This window comes from Macrosteles quadrilineatus, unplaced genomic scaffold (genome assembly GCF_028750875.1).
Source record: "Macrosteles quadrilineatus isolate MER2022 unplaced genomic scaffold, UCM_ALF_1.0 Scaffold_6__1_contigs__length_79288215, whole genome shotgun sequence".
NCBI classification, from domain to species: domain Eukaryota; kingdom Metazoa; phylum Arthropoda; class Insecta; order Hemiptera; family Cicadellidae; genus Macrosteles; species Macrosteles quadrilineatus.
Window position 1 is genome coordinate 63,883,368 of NW_026542599.1, and position 16,420 is coordinate 63,899,787.

Sequence of the window (16,420 nt, forward strand, 5' to 3'; positions counted from 1 at the left end):
GTTATTCTTTTAAATGATTAATTACAGCTCGTTTCTCTCAAATGGCGTGTTGTTCTTGAACCTCCATCCATGGTTCTCATTTTGTTAAGTAAGGTTTTGTGAGCCGCTCCTCGGGCCTGCGCATGGATCACGCTTCCATTTCGTTAGTCTGGGGGCAGGCTCGAGGGCATGGTTCATCTGGTAGCAGAGCGTGGTTAGTTGGTTGCGTCCTGGGTGCCTTGTCGTGAAATTTGGTTTCACGACTCGGATACTTAGAGATGCGATCACTGTCCACGTTCTGTTTTTTTTTTAAGAGCCGTGGATGGATTGGTTTCTTGGAAATGTTCTGGCCTGGCAGTTTTGGAAAAGGGCCTTGTTGTGTTGTGGTGGGGCGTAAACACTTTTATTAGGAGCTCGCCCTTTGACCGAGGCACCGGGTGGAATCGGTGGTAATGACTTGCATCCTTCGGGAGCAAGAGTGTCAAAAGCATGGTCATGTGTCAAAAAAAAAAAAAAAGGTTTGTGTGTACACCCCATCACACAAGTGTTAGGTGTTGTGTTGTGGTGTTGTGTATGTATCGGTGTATGTTTGTGTGTGTGTACGTTCGTGGGTCATTTGTTGTTGTTTTTTCTTGCGGTACTTGCGGTATGAATGGGCAGGTTCTTCTTTTGGGCCCCATCAGGTGCGTAGGCATCAACGTCCAGAAGCCTTAGGAATTAAATTTCTGTGTTTGTTTTGTGAAAAAATTTTGTTGGCTGTTATTTTGAGTCAAGTGCTGGTTGAGACTCGGTATGGCGTCAATTGTGCCGGAATATTTGAGGAAGCCGGAGCTGGTGTACGAGGTGCGGTCCCGGGGGGAGACTCCTGGAACTGATGTACGCACTTTGCGTACACAGTTCAGACAAATTGCTAGCATGCCTCAAGCTTGGGTTGAGTCGCTCAGTTTGGATGAGGAACTGGAGGCATGTAAAGAGAAGATGGAAGAGCTAAGTGGGGAAATTGATAGTTGGAGTAGTTTGCCTACGGGCTCAGCTAAGGGTTCTGCTATCACACAGCTGACGCACTGGCGTAAGCGTCTACTCTTGGTTTTGGGGCAACCTGAAATCCAAGATGAGGACAAGAGCTGGGTGGAAGCCAGAATTCTTGAGCTGGAAGGAATTTTGGAGAGTATTAAGGCAGGAAAGTCTGTCAAAGAGAAAGTTGAAAATTTGAAGACAACCGTTCTTCGGAAATTTCAAACGAAGTACCAAGGTCAGTTGATGTGACTCCAGTGGGTACCCCCCAGGCTCCGCCTACGCCAAGTACACTGCTCCAGTTGCCTGCAAATGTTCAAATGTCAAATGCAAATGTCACACCATCCCCCTCTCACACGTCCACCTTGGCTGCGGCTACGCTGAATGTCCAGTCCCCATCTCCCTTTCCTTCTCAAGTTCATAGTTCCCCTTCCATCTCTAACTCCTTTGGCAAACTTCCCCATCCCCTTGCCTCTGTCCTGAGTGGTTTCCGGCCGGTGGACGGGTTAGATGTGAATGGTCTTTGTTTTTTTCTGGAGAGTGTTTTGCGCATGCGTGAATACCCTGGCATGTCAGACGCAACCTTGATGGAACTCATTGCTCCATACTGTCTGAAACCGTTGGGGGACAGATTGCTTGATTGTTTGCGCAGAGGTGTCACCTTTGATGTTTTTCATAAAGAAGTTTTGGAGCTTTTCATGCCCCGTCGGGTCATGGAGAAGCTGAAAGTTGAGAGAGTTTTTCGTCCTCAGCAGCCAGCCGAGTCTCTCAGCCAGTACGTGGGGGACATTCGCACGGTGGAAAGGGTCTTGCGTTTGGGGATCAGTGAGCTTGAGCTCATTGACATTGTGCTTCAGGGGTTGAAGCCTGAGGAACGCTCCCGTCTGGTTTTTGCACCACGGCCTTCATCTTTTGCGGATCTGGACAGACTTTCCATCCTTTCGAGATCTGTCCAGGACGCTGATTTTCAGAGAGACCAAGCGGCGGGGCATCTTCCCCTAGCTGGTCATCATGCTGTCGTAGCACCCGTGAGGTTGGGTCCCGAACCGCCGCAGTGGCAGAGGCAACCTGTTGTTTGTTTTGGTTGTGGGCAACCAGGTCACATTCGGCGGCATTGCCGTCAAGGTGGAAATTTTGGACGTGGTCCAAAAAACTAGTTTGCTCACAGGAGGAAAAATTGCCCAATCCTTCCTGTGAGGTTGTTGGTGATAATGTAAAGGGCAATAATTTGAATGTTTTTTCAAGTAAGTCAAAGTCTAAGTTAAAGTCAGTTAATGTTTCTGTTGCCTCCCCTTCTGGGAGTGTTGTGCCTGTGACCGAGCCTCTGCTGCGGGGGATTGCGGGCCTTGCTTCCATGGGCGTGAAAGCGGCACGCTCAACTTGCCCACGTCTCAACATCTTCATAGGTTCCACGGTGCAGAAGGCCCTAGTGGATTCTGGGTCAGCCCGTTGCCTCATTTCCTTGTCCCTTTTTGAAAAACTTGAATCGTCTGGGCTTATCAAGCAAGTTGAGCGAAAAACCCCTATCTGCTGGACTGCGTCAAATTCACCCCTTCCCATCATCTATGAAGCCCGTTTCAAGTTCAAAATTGAACATTTTTCTTGGGTTTGGAGTTTTTGGGTGGCTAAGGACCTTTGTTTCCCTGTCATTTTGGGAGCGGATTTTATCAAGCACACTGGCCTAATTTTGGATTTAGGCAGAGGTCAGTGTTTTTTCCGATTTGCGAGGCGGGTATTAATATCTTTTGCTGATGAAATTGGTGGTGGTGCTGCGGTAGTCGAGCCTGAGATACCCAGCAAGCCAACAATTGATCCGTTAGGGCATCTGACTACTTGCGAGGCTGAAGCCATCAGAACCTTGTGTTCTCGTTTCCCAGATGTGCTGACGCCAAAGCTTGGAGTCACTAACCTGTTAGAGTACGAGATTCGTCTAACAGATACCCGTCCCGTTCGCTCTCACCCATACAAATTAGCTCCACCCAAAATGGAAACTCTCAGAAAAATCATTGACAAACTTCTGGAAAATGGTGTCATTGAACCTTCCCGTTCGAGCTACGCTAGTCCAGCTTTTCTCGTCCCAAAACCCAATGGCAAGTCCCGAATGGTTTTGGACTATCGCAAATTGAATGCGCAAATTGAAATCGACTCTGTGCCTCTCCCCGATTTGCATTCTGCGTTTGATTGGTTCGGTAAGGCCAAGTATTTTTCTGTTTTTGATCTGAATCAGGCCTATCATCAGATTCCTTTGAAACCTGAGTCTCGACCTCTCACTGCTTTCTGCGTTCCGTGGAATTTGTATCAGTTCACAAGAGTTCCGATGGGTCTTGCTGTGGGGGCCCAGACTCTCACCAGACTCCTTGATTCCATCTTTCATGATGTCAAGTTCAAGTTTGTGTTCAATTACCTCGACGATCTCTTGGTGTACAGTGAGAGCTTCGAAGATCACCTGATTCATCTTGAAGAAGTCATGAGTAGATTGAATAGGGCTGGCCTTACCGTGAATCCTGACAAGGTTAGTTTTGCAAAGCCGGAAATTTCGTTCCTTGGTCATCTTATCTCTCATAGAGGCGTCTGCATCGACCCCGCTAGAACCCAGGCTATCAGGGAGTTTCCTCCTCCCAGAGATGTCAAGGGTATTGCTAGGTTCATCGGCATGGTAGGTTTTTACCGACGCTTCATCCCCAATGTTGCTGAATTGGCGGCTCCTCTCAATGAGCTTCGGAAGAAGGGCGCCAAGTTTGTCTGGGGTGAAGCGCAGCAGACGTCTTTTGATCTTCTCAAGGAGGCTATCATGCAGCCCCCTGTTTTGGCGATGCCGGATTTCAATCAAAACTTTGTCTTGCAAACAGATGCTTCCTCCGTCGCAATTGCGGCTGTGTTGTCACAAGAGGTGGATGGTGTTAGGCAGCCAATTGCGTACGCCTCACGCACTTTGAGTCCCTGCGAAAAGAAAAGCTCTTCTGTGTATGAACTCGAGTGTTTGGCTGTCGTGTTTGGAGTCAATAAATTCAGACGCTTTTTGGAGCACAAGGAGTTTTTATTGGAAACCGACAACCAGGCACTCTCGTGGCTTCTTGCACATCCACGCCAGCTTGGGAAAATTGGTCGTTGGGTTGTCCAAATATCGTCCCTTAAGTTCCAAGTGCAACACGTTCGAGGCACACAGAACGTGATTGCGGACACACTATCTAGGATGTACCATTCACCCGACGATCATCCTTCTGACCAAGAGCAACCGGGTTGTGCCGTGCTCTTGGAGTTTCCACTCGCCTTTTCTGATTTCATTCCCCATCAGCTGAAGGATCCTGAGCTGGCAAAGATCATTGGTGAGCTTCAAAATGGGGGAGCCCACCCCCCATATTTTCTGTCCCAGGGTGCCCTTTGCTGTCGCGCTCGGCAGCGAGGTAAACCTAAAGTTGTGCTGCCTAGTCTTCTAATCCCTATGGTCTTTGAGTATTTTCATTCTTCTCCTGTGGGTGGGCATCTAGGTATCCACAAGACCATTGCGAAGGTTAGGGAAATGTTCATCTGGAAGGGTATGGATCGGGATCTTGCTGCTAGGGTGCGTTCTTGTCAAACGTGCTCACTGAGCAAGCCCGCTCAAAACTCTAAGTTTGGTTTGTTGTCATCTGAGGTGGCGGAAAGACCTTTGGAGAAGGTTTTCATTGACTATGTAGGGCCTCTCCCGCGTAGCAAGTCAGGAAATAAGTTCCTACTTGTTTGTGTGGATGCCTTCTCCAAGTTTTGTTGGCTTTTTCCCTTAAGGAATGCCACTGCACAGCTCACCGTGCAGGTACTTTGAACTCACCTCTTCCAACATTTTGGAATACCCGCCACCATCGTTTCCGACAACGGAACACAGTTTGTTTCCCATCTGTTCAAAAGAATGTGCTTTGGGCACGGAATCCGCCATGTGACTACTTCCCCTTACTATCCACAGCCTTCTCATGCTGAAAGGTTCAATCGCAATCTTCGTTCCGCTCTCATAGCTTTCCATGCTGACAAGCAGACCACCTGGGATCAGGAACTCCCTTGGCTTCAGTTTGCTTTCAATACTGCTCACCATGAGAGTCACAAGGCGGTCCCTTTCGAGCTGTTTCTAGGCTATCCGCCTAACAACCCGTTAGCGAATGTGTGGGGAATTGGCGACCTTCTGCCACCTCCTGGTGCGGCTGATGTCAAGGCAACTTGGCAAGCGGCCAGGAGAAACTTGATCAGAGCTAGGGAATTGGTCCGGAGGAAGCACAATCGTGGTAGAGTAGACAACCCTTTCCAGGTGGGGGATTTGGTGTTTTGTAAAGCTCAACCAGCCAGTTCGGCTGTGGACAAGAGAGCTGCAAAGTTGTGTCATCGGTGGTCAGGTCCCCACCGCATCCTGAGGTTTTTGACGCCTGTCACGGCGGAGCTTGGAGATCCGCGGACTGGAAAAGTGTTCCGGAGGGCGCACATTTCTCATCTCAAGCCCTTCCGCGGAACTCTTCCGTAGGCAATTTTCTTTCCTCTTGAGTCTGGGTGGGAAGTGCACTGGGCCAGAGAACCTGATCACTTCTTCTGTCCCCTGTGTTCTGCGAAGGAATTTCCCTCACAAAATTTTCCAGCTCTGGCCAGAGCAAACCCTGGGGGTGAGTTTTCCCCTCAGTTTGGAAGTCCCTTGGCGTTCCCCACCACAGACACTTGAGTTGTCTTTCAGGTCAATCTCTTTTCAGGAAGTGGGGGAGAGGCTTGTTTGTTTGTCCCTTTTGGAGAGGAGTGTCCTCTTTTGGGGAGGGAGGTTGAGCCGTGACTAATTCCACCGGGCGAATGTCACGACTCATGATCAATGGTTCAAGTGCTTTTTTTTATAGTAGGCTAGTTCAGTGTTTCGTTGTCACTCCACGACCCCGAACTAGGCTGTGGGTTTTTGTTCTTTTTACTCCCACCGCCAAGCACTTCAGAGGTTGCGTGACAATCAACTAGTTAACCTCGCAGACATTTTTCCATCGTTTTACATCGCCCTCTTGGCACATGTTTTATGCAAAGTCAATTATGTTTTTTAATTTGTGCTTAGTCTGCGAGGTTATGGAGTAGTTCAAGTGCGCCACGCGCGCCTTTTGGGGCCCGTGAGGAGGACTATGCACTGGACCGTTTCGACCTTGGCGGAGGAAATTTGTAACACATGGCTGCCTCGTAGACCTTGGCCCCCTCTCCGCCCTGCTTGGTTCCCCCTCCGGTGCTGAACATCCAGACCTGGCCCAAAACCCAACCGCACTACCGCAAGTTACCCACTGTCGTTATGTTTTTTGATTTTATTTATAAAAAAAAGCAACCCAAGAGACTATTTGAAATTATTATTGTTATAGGCCTATACATAGTTTATTAATTGTTATTCTTTTTAAATTTTAAATTCTTTAGGCTACTTGTTGATCTTTTTTAAATTTTATAATTTTATTAAATATTCTATTGAATTCTAATTTGGGGCCCCTAAAGTATCTATAGTTACCAGATGAAATGAATTTATTAAAAGAGTCATGATATATATCATTGTTGTAATTTGTTAATTTAAAAGTTTTTTTTTTTTTTGAAAGGTAAAAGCTAGTAAGATTTTTTTTTGAAATTTAGCCTATTTGAAAATGATTAATGAAATAATTGTAAGCTAGTAGGGTAAACGGGTATCAAAATTTTTTAAAGTTTAATTGAGAGTATTTAATTCATGTATTATTGTTAATTATTGTTGTTGTGTTATTCTTTTAAATGATTAATTACAGCTCGTTTCTCTCAAATGGCGTGTTGTTCTTGAACCTCCATCCATGGTTCTCATTTTGTTAAGTAAGGTTTTGTGAGCCGCTCCTCGGGCCTGCGCATGGATCACGCTTCCATTTCGTTAGTCTGGGGGCAGGCTCGAGGGCATGGTTCAGTATTATGATTTTGATCCAATGTAATGACGCCATTCGTGCACATGTTTGCAAATTATGAATAAAGTTGATTTCATTTCATCAAACATTTTATGGAATTAGCCATGATTTAAAAAAAGAGTAGATACTTTACTGGAATAAAAATCTTAAATCAAGTATAACATGAATTTTAAAAAGTCAATAAAAGGCCTACAATTTTCACAGATAATAAATAATTGTATATGAATGCGTATAGAGTACAGATCACACCTTTGTTGCTGGAGAATTGCTGGTTCGTAATTTGAGCTTGTGATTGGTACACCCCTCTGCAATCTCCCTACGTTTATACTCGCTCTTCTGAATTTAACTCTTAATTTCAAAATCAAACAAACACCTCAAATATGAAAAGTACAATAAATGGTTAAAGTAATACCCCAACACTTTCAGTATCCTTTCAAATCCTTCTTTATTCTACACAATATACACAGAGAAATTATTCCAAACATTGTCACACTGATTTTTGTGCTGTTCAACAAAATTGTGGAAAGGTCAGCTGATGACATGACATTATAAGCTCACCAATGCACAGGGTAACTCCATTGGCCCCATTCTGCCCGTCAAAGTTATTTTTAACTGCACAAAGCAATCTTCGTCGAGCTACTTTCTGTTTCTTCCTTGAATCAGTCATGAGGTTTGAAACTCAGACAATATGTCATGTAGAGAATTATTGCCCCTTACATGCATTACAGGGTGGGTTTACTTGAAGCTATAACTGTCCTATACATGGTGTTGCATTCCAAGTGCACTGGACGCTGTGTCCTAGATGAAGTAGCACTAACTTGAATTAGAGAGCTGTATTAGGTTCTGATAGGACCAATGTGTTTTCCTCTCCTTTTTTGTAACAATTTTTTGTGTTCACAATGACCTCATGGGTCTTTAGGTGGAACTTATCAAGAAAACCTAGGTGTGAGCCAGACATTACAAGAATGAACATTATTGATAAAGCAATAGTAACGGCTACAAAGACTAGGATTTATGGCTTAACATTACCACCTCGGTTCTACCTAGTTTTGAGTGTTTATTGAGTTCTAACCAAGTTGACAAAGTATAATCTGTTCCCAGATTCGGATCGAGATATGCTCAACAATGCAGCCTACGACCAAGCCAGCTGATGTCATCTCAATTGCGAAATCAGCTGATTGACCTTTATTTACAATTTGATTCGTATTTATATGCTTTGCCTGTGTTGGATACAAGCTTTCAGCAAGGCAACAGATTTCCTAATAAGGTATTTTAAATACGCTTTATCTGAATTATTACTAGCCTAATAAAAAGTTAGCCTAAATCATTATTTTAAGGGAGAACTATTACCTAATCCAAAGCAAATAAAACCCCTTTAGCCATATAGTTCAGTTTATTTTCGTATTGAATAATAACTAAACCGTTGATAGGTATATACTTATAAAAACATTATGCTATAAGCTATTAACCCAAGAAGTGTGTACTTTGGATCAGCAAAACTATGATTACTCTAGTAATATAATGAAGACTATGCCTGTATAAGCAGATTTGTTTGAAGGTTTAAAATTATCATGTAGCGTTCGGCAAAAAGACCTCCTGTATTTCAAAAGCTAATAAAAACCAAACAAAGAATGATAGATACTCGTAAAATACTTTTTTATTTATAAAGATCCAATACCAGATCATTTTACATTATTTGGTTTGAAAATGATGTCTGGTAAATGCCAACGGCCATTATAAATACTCAACGGCAGTACGTCCTCCATTTGTTGAGTATTTTTTGAAGTTATCCATAGTCCATTGTATTATTTCTGGTGAAATGGTAGCACTGCTTGAATGCTTGCAGGGTTGTGGGGCGAGATTTGTACACTTCTGCCTCTAAGTGTCCTCAAAGCAAAAATATCACAAGGTGACAAATCGGTTGACCTACAAGCCAGGTGATGTCTTCTCGCAAAGAGGGATGTCTAGGAAATGACTATCTCAATATTGATAGAGAACACTGTGAAGTGTGTGCTGTGGCTCCGCATTGTTGAAATTAGATTTATTGCTCTTCATTGTCCTCAACATTGGTTCAATTTAGGTCTGAGCAACTCCTCAATCATTTGACAGTAGGGATTTGAGTTGACAGTTACCATTATCATATAATCTTTGAAAAAATACGGCCCTAAACACTGAATTTGGAAATGTCTCGCCGAACTTGAAGTTCCTGCTTGTACACAGCCCAGTGGTGGAAATTTTGTTTGCTACAGGGTACCTATGTTTGGTATAATCTTTCTTGCACCTATGTATAGGAATCTTTTCACACTGGCTTCTATCAGACAACCCTAGGACAACTGCATGTTTGATTGTCCACTTTTTTTAGATTGCTGGATTTTCTACATTTGCCACATTTTCTTTCATCATTGTGATACAAGGTTGACCAGGCACTTTATTGCAGAACCTATTGCACAAAAGTTTTTTACCCAAAGATGAGTAGTTTTCCTATTTGGAACAGAGTCGTGTCGGCCAAGTTCAAACCAAATGTAAAATGCTCCCTGAGTAGTTATCACAGAACCACCATTACGAATAAACTCTTCCAAAATAGCCACTCCATGCTCACCACGCCCACACCATAGCTGCTACTGAAAATGCCACATGGCATGAGCCTGTCTGTAGGTGGCTTCTCCACTTCCGTGTCCGGACCACAACTCACACAGCTGGCACTCAAAATATGGGAGGCCTTTTTGCCGGACGTTGTATTATGCTGAAATATTATTTTTAGACAATTATTTTAGCTAATTGGTCTATTTCTAACTATTGAAAATCTGTGATAGTAAAATTGACAACATCACATTTTGTCAATTTGGTTATTTTTGTTTGTAAGAATTCTATTCAAAATTGTGTTTGTTGTTTTATAATCTTTGCTCACCAATGATCTCTGCAGGAGTCAGACATGGGACAGTGGCAGTTGACTCGTAGATTCTTCCTGATAGATTCTGTGTCCGGCGTACCTGTTAATGGAAACAAGGTGGAAGTTATTCAATACCTCAAATCAGCCACTTTGCGGTAATTCAACCTACAGTACTTATTTAAGTTATCTATCTATTGACGACAACGGCCTTCAGACAACAATTAATTGTGTTGTGTAAACCAATAAAGTGGTTAAAATTGTGTAGCAAGTTTTACTATTGGCTGTAAACTACTCTGTTTTTAATAAACAGTGCAAATAAATTACCACCCCTAAAGTAAATAAAGGACTTTACAGCTAAATGTGAGTCCAGACTGTGGCCTTCTCTGGCTGATTTGTAACATTTTTATGGAAATAACTTTACACAAAACTCTATCCAATGGTACCTTACATCAATCATATGATAAAAAACTGAAAGAGAAAATAAAATTTTTAAATTAGCACACTCAAGGTTCATTCTACTATGAACTCTTTGAGTAAAAAATTAGCCACATCCGGTGTGTATAGATTGAAGTCTAATCCATTATCCAAAGTCAATGTTTAGATACTGATGCCGATGCCGTTGTTCATATAAACTATCATTCAGTAGGGGTTACTTTAGTTTGGGTCAAAATTGTCGACTATCGGGTCTCGGGCCAAAAACAGAGTGTAAAAATCAGGTTGCTTTGGAAAGTACCGGTATTGATTTAACAATACTAGAGGTCGTCCAATGGTCGAAACTCGACCAAAAATATGTAATGTACAGACTTCTCTATTTTCACCCCACACTGTAAATAAAACATGTGAGTGAAGTTTCTTCCATTTGTTTTGATTTTCTGTTTATATTTCGTCACCAGCATGGCAACCCATAAGATCCATGTAAATTTGTTCAAAAATTTTAAACTCATTTTTTGTGATTATTTTTGAGCCTATTTTAATTTATAAAGGGATTCTGCACATCTACAGGAAAATATCTTTCCAACATTATGCGTAGATTTTCCCTGCGATGCACACGAGCTGAGAAAAAAGGTTTTAAAGAAACATGCTTGCCTATTAATATGTAGATTTTAATTTTCACACAAATATGATTTATTTATAAAACATTATTCATTAATAACTGTGATTGTGGTATAATGACAAATATCTCCTGGCAGTCACAGCCAAATTGCCTCCCGTGGTTGTGATGAAAAATTATGAACGTTTTCTGCAACTTTCTACAGTCCCAGCAAAATGGTGTATGTATTTTGAAGCGGCAACAAATCATGCCAAAATCATCAGTGTCTTCTGTTGTCAAGGCAAAATTGTGAATTTTAAATTGCAAAATATTTGCATATGTTCTCTAAGATGGCAACAATATACAAAAATAAAAGCTTGGTCTCGGCTCGGCTCAAAAAATTAACTTCCCGTACACTTCTAATATTACAGTAGATAACTCGCTTCCTCAGGGTGCGAGCCCAGCATGGAGAGGACCAGGGGAAGATCTATCCTCCAGTGTTAACGTTGAGTTACAGTGAAATAACCGCACAACACATACAGTCTGATACACCTGTACAGATCAGCTTCTATGTAGACTTCTACAAGGACAGTAGAGTCACTTATACAATTGATGTACGTATTGAGATCAAGTTGTATGATAATTCTTTATGTTAGTTTCTTAAAAATCTTGTCAAAACTTTAGGTTTATTCTAGAAGTGCTAGAATTGTTTGTGCAAGTTCATGGTACTTTTACTGTATTCAGGCAAATTTTGAAGATTGTTTTGGTTTTATTTTTGTAAAATTTGAATGCTGAGAGGCTATTTGATTAAAATATAAGGTATTGGTTACGAATTATATAACATTTTAATCATTTTAGTTTATTTCAACAGCTTTTGAGTTTATTTAGACAACATTGGTGTGTTTATTATGGACAAGAATACGACAATAAGCTACAACCGATTGAATCAATTTATAAATAATTATGATACATGGGATTGCTTACAGTCCAAGTTTACAACAGCTGACTTTTACTCCCTAGGGACTAAAAAAAGCTTTATACTCCCAAGGAAGTGAAAGAGCTACTTTAGACTTGCAACGTATGTATTAAAAACAGCTGCTGTTGCTGCAGTATGACGACAAAAGATATTTACCTATGTGATTTCTCAGATATGGCTAGGTGTGTTGTGCGGACTGGCTGTGGTGTGGTCAGCACTACAGACATGGAGCTACTCCAAGCGTTCTGCTCACCTGGTGATAGACCTTCTTACTCTGTGTCACCTGTGTATCATCTGTGCCGGTCACTTGGCCAATGTGTTCTTTGCTGTGGTCGGTTTGGCAGCTGTACACAACTTTGTCTACTACAAGGGCCAGGCTGTTGCTCAAGTATTGCTGCCCTCTACAGCCCTGGACAGCTATGTCTACACATACGTTATTGTAGCGTATTCACTCAAGGTGAATTTTGTATTTTGAGCATTGAATGCGTAGATTACTCTTGAGTCTTTACACATAGATAATTCATTTAACGAATAACCGGTATGTTAAATGTACCGGTTACGTGTAAATGTGTTTTTTTTTTCTTACCACTGCATGGAAATGATCACATTGCCATACGGTACCTGTAAACAGTATGCAAAATAGCTCTAGAACGGCAATGGATCATTCCCGCTCGCTAAATCAGCTGATTTAACAGTTGTCGTTTCCACACCAATCACAGCTGCGGATCCGGCACGTTAACAACTGGTAAGCAAGTAACATAACCTTAAAAAACAAACATAACCTAAACGACACTTTATATACATCTAAAAGTTAATTTGTGTGTTGTTATAAGTTAATTATGGTGGTTGGAAAAATCTTGTATGTATTATGAGCACAAACAGTCATTGCCGCTCTCGAATGTATAGCCACTCAGCTTAAGCTTCGTGCGGCCATCTACAGTTTTGAGCGGCAATGACATAATTTGCGTTCTTAATACACAAAATAGCAATTTTGTGTAAATTGTGTGTAATGACTGTTTATGTTATTTATGACACAGCCTTATAATCTTAAGGTGAATGCCTGGAGATGTCAGTGTGTAGACAAAACTTGATGCAACTAGCAGGAAATAGGAATGCCAGAGAAAATAAAAATTAATACTCTACATACCTAGTGGAAAATGAACTCGACATTTTTTTTCCACTACATTGTACTTTGAAAAATATTATTGTTATTTTTTATGACTATGTTTAAAACTGATCAGAAAGTTTTTGTGGATATAATTTTCATTAACTAGAAGGACTTTAAATTTAATTCATTGAGTGAATTGATTGCAATTTGCAACGTATTAAAAAAAAATTGTTTTAATGTTGCTTATGGTGGATTATTAGCTCTGAAGTTTTCTGTTCATGAGTTAAATTAAAATTTTAATGCAACGACTTAATAGTTAATATGCATTTTGGTTGTCGTATTAAAAAACTACTCAATGTAACTTACCTGTTTTGAGTTTTAAATATTAAAAACGCCTACACTACTGACGATTACCAATTGTTTAGCTGTGGTCTCCTATCTGTGATAGCGCTTCTATACTTGTAATATTATTGACGTTTGAACAAGAGTGTCTAGATATCCCATCTGGACCAGCTGTATCCAATTTTTCATCTAAAAGGAATAAAGTTGAATGATTCATACATAAAGTGTGCAACATGATAAAATTCTTTTCCTCCCTTAATTTTTTTACCTGTATTATTGGGGCGACATACATGTGCACAAAGGTAATATACATAATTATATGTGTGGTCAGCTGGTAGAGGTTGGTCACATGGTGTGGCAGCAGACGACGGTAGACATCTTCCTCATAGACTGGGAGAGACCAAGAGCCACCAGTAACAAACAGAGTCAGCCTGTGTCTATCTGGCGGACGTACTTTGTGGCTAACGAGTGGAACGAGATACAGAGCTCTCGGAAAACCAGCCTCACTGTACAACTGGTCTCAGTGGTGCTGCTTATAAAGGTGAAAATACTCAATGGCTGTAAATAGAAACTTATTATGGCGCTAACTGTCCCAGTCACACTGTTGTATTCTTCTGAAAGTGTTAAGCTTTGCATGAAAAATACCAATTGTGAAGTTGTCTAACTTGTACAAAATTGCCCCTATAATGCAGCTATCGATTGCAGTCAGTCATATTGCCCAGAGACTTTTACTTCATCAGCAATTCTGCCAAATATAGAAATATTTAAGAGAAAAGCCCCAAATATTCTAATTCTAATCTAAGGTTATTATTTTGTAAATTACCTTCTGAATTCAATGCAAGACTGAGTCTAGTGTTGTATCCAGTAATGCATGTTTATGATATGCACAATATTTGATTTTGAGTTTCTTTGATGTAAATGTTGGATTGGATTTTTACAACGCCGACACAACTGGGTGTGTATTTTATGACACAGTTTTGTGGCGGACAAATGTTTAATGAATATTGTTACTCACTTTGATCAACCAAATACATTACCAAAAGTCCAATTAAGGACGTCTGAGTTTGGAACCATCAAAAAGCTTTTGACTTTTCTCCTAAGATCGAACTGACAATTTTATATTTAATTGATTATTACCGGTAACTGTTGTATTCCAACAAAAGTGTAGGTACTCTGTTGCACCTGCATCATATCGTTGTCTGGTCTACCTCTCTTTTGCCTCCTTTAGTCCTTTACCCAATTGTATAGTTTAGAGGTGCAGAACCAAACGTGACCACCCAGTTGCTTGGCTTGCCTAGTTATCAGAAGATTACAGGATAACTAATGTAATGCAAACTGTAACTAGTTACAGAAGTTTTATTCTGAGAAAGGTCTACATCGTTTTAATGGTTCAAACCTGGATGCAGATCTCCTTGAACATTTTGCTTGTAATTAATGATCCTGGCTGAAGAACCACATAATATATTAGCCAGTAACAAAGCTGTCATGTCATTCGTTCAACACTTATCCTTCTCATCTTCCGCATCAAATACGTACCTATATGTGTCGGTCTGGTAAGAATCTATAGTCTATTCTGATTCTTCTTTAGAACAATTTATAGTCACTAGTAAATACCAAACAATACATATTGATATTATCCTTATATAACTTTGGCGAAACTGATGAGCCTCTTTAACCCTTCACTTTGTTGCTTTAATAATATGGGTTTAGTTGTAACTTACTTCCATACAGGCGTTTTAGCATTAAAAATAATCATGACCATACAGATTGTGAATCAGTTTGGAATATATTTTTTGTTTAAGGTGTTTGGGATGGAAAACTGGTCTATATCAGACCCGGATATAAACAGTGATGCCACACCTGAGATGAAGTACAGGCCTGCCAACTTTACGTTTCAGTTTGCTGTGGCTTTTCTCGTGTTTGTGTTTGTTTACATTGTTCAGGTGGGTAAACCTATTACATGTAACACTTTCTTACTAGTTCCACTTAAAATAAACTAGTTAAACTGTATCAGTTTCAGGGGCACTATATCACAGTAGCGTCGACAGTAGCATCACACTACTTTAAAAAATCCACGTTTAGAATTTTTTTTTGTCAGTACGAAGTTAACAGCAAAGGTCTCAAAACTTACAATGCCGCTGCAAATGACAGAAAAGTTTGCAATTTCACCGAGCAAGTTGAAGGAGCTATATCCCCTTGAACTTCACCGAAGCCGGCAGTATTGCCAATGTTGGCATTATCAATTGAGCTGTTGGCAAAGTTATCAATGCAAACGTTGGTGCCTCAGTGATGATACTTGAAAATTTTGAAATTTTGAAATTTCCTAGAATCAAGTTATGTCTTAAACGTGGTCAAAACTAAGCGTGATATATCCTAGAATTGTATTATTTGGTATGAGGAAGATTGTTCAGTACCAACTACCTAGATTTAGTTAACATCAATTTAAGCAATTATGTTTACAGTGGCTGATGCTGAGTGCAGTCTATGAACGTTACGTCAAAGATGGAATCCAAGAGTTTGTTGATGTTTGCTCTCTTGCGAACATATCTGTTTTCATTTTGACTCTGGAGAATTTCGGCTACTACATACATGGCAGGTGAGTTTTGACAAACTTTTGTCTCTTGAATCTTAAAAAAAATACATGTAACTTTCAGTATAATTACCATACCATGGTAATTTGGAAACATGATATTTTATATTGGTTGAAATACTATAACTCCTAATTCCCAATTCTTAATCCACGCCTGAATTTTTATTCCTATAGATGTTTTCATGTATACTGTCATTTGAATGTGGTCTTGAGCTAACTATGTTACAAGATCACTTACTTATGTAACAATCGTGATCAGTAAGAGAGTAACTTGGGGAACATATTAAACATGAAATATTTACAAAATATGTTTATATGTTTATTAATTTAAATAGTTTGATAAATAAGTTATAGACTGGAATTTAATTTCTCAGGTCTGCACATGGGTTCTCCGACACAGACATGCAAACGATAATGAACCAGCTGAGGAGAGAGGAAGAAGACTTGGTGGGCCACCGTGGTCTGTTGCCTGCCTCTGACCATCAGACGTTCCAGATGTACATTCCTAATCAGTTGCGGAGTTACTACCACAGACTGATGCCACCAGCTCCAGTGGTAGGTGCAAACATTCCAGATCTTTCGAGCTTGGTTCAAAAAATA

At 40.7% G+C, this 16,420-nt stretch overlaps 1 protein-coding gene across 1 annotated transcript in view; it reads left to right on the forward strand.

Moving 5' to 3' along the window:
- LOC128997575 (meckelin-like) overlaps positions 1-16,420 on the forward strand; it is a 42,190-nt gene that overhangs the window by 21,464 nt on the left and 4,306 nt on the right. Inside the window, exons 9-16 of the mRNA XM_054423213.1 lie at positions 7,986-8,151; positions 9,808-9,929; positions 11,256-11,418; positions 11,953-12,237; positions 13,562-13,771; positions 15,033-15,173; positions 15,693-15,826; positions 16,195-16,375. Of these exons, the coding sequence (XP_054279188.1) occupies positions 7,986-8,151; positions 9,808-9,929; positions 11,256-11,418; positions 11,953-12,237; positions 13,562-13,771; positions 15,033-15,173; positions 15,693-15,826; positions 16,195-16,375 (1,402 nt within the window). The remainder of the gene's footprint in view (positions 1-7,985; positions 8,152-9,807; positions 9,930-11,255; positions 11,419-11,952; positions 12,238-13,561; positions 13,772-15,032; positions 15,174-15,692; positions 15,827-16,194; positions 16,376-16,420) is intronic.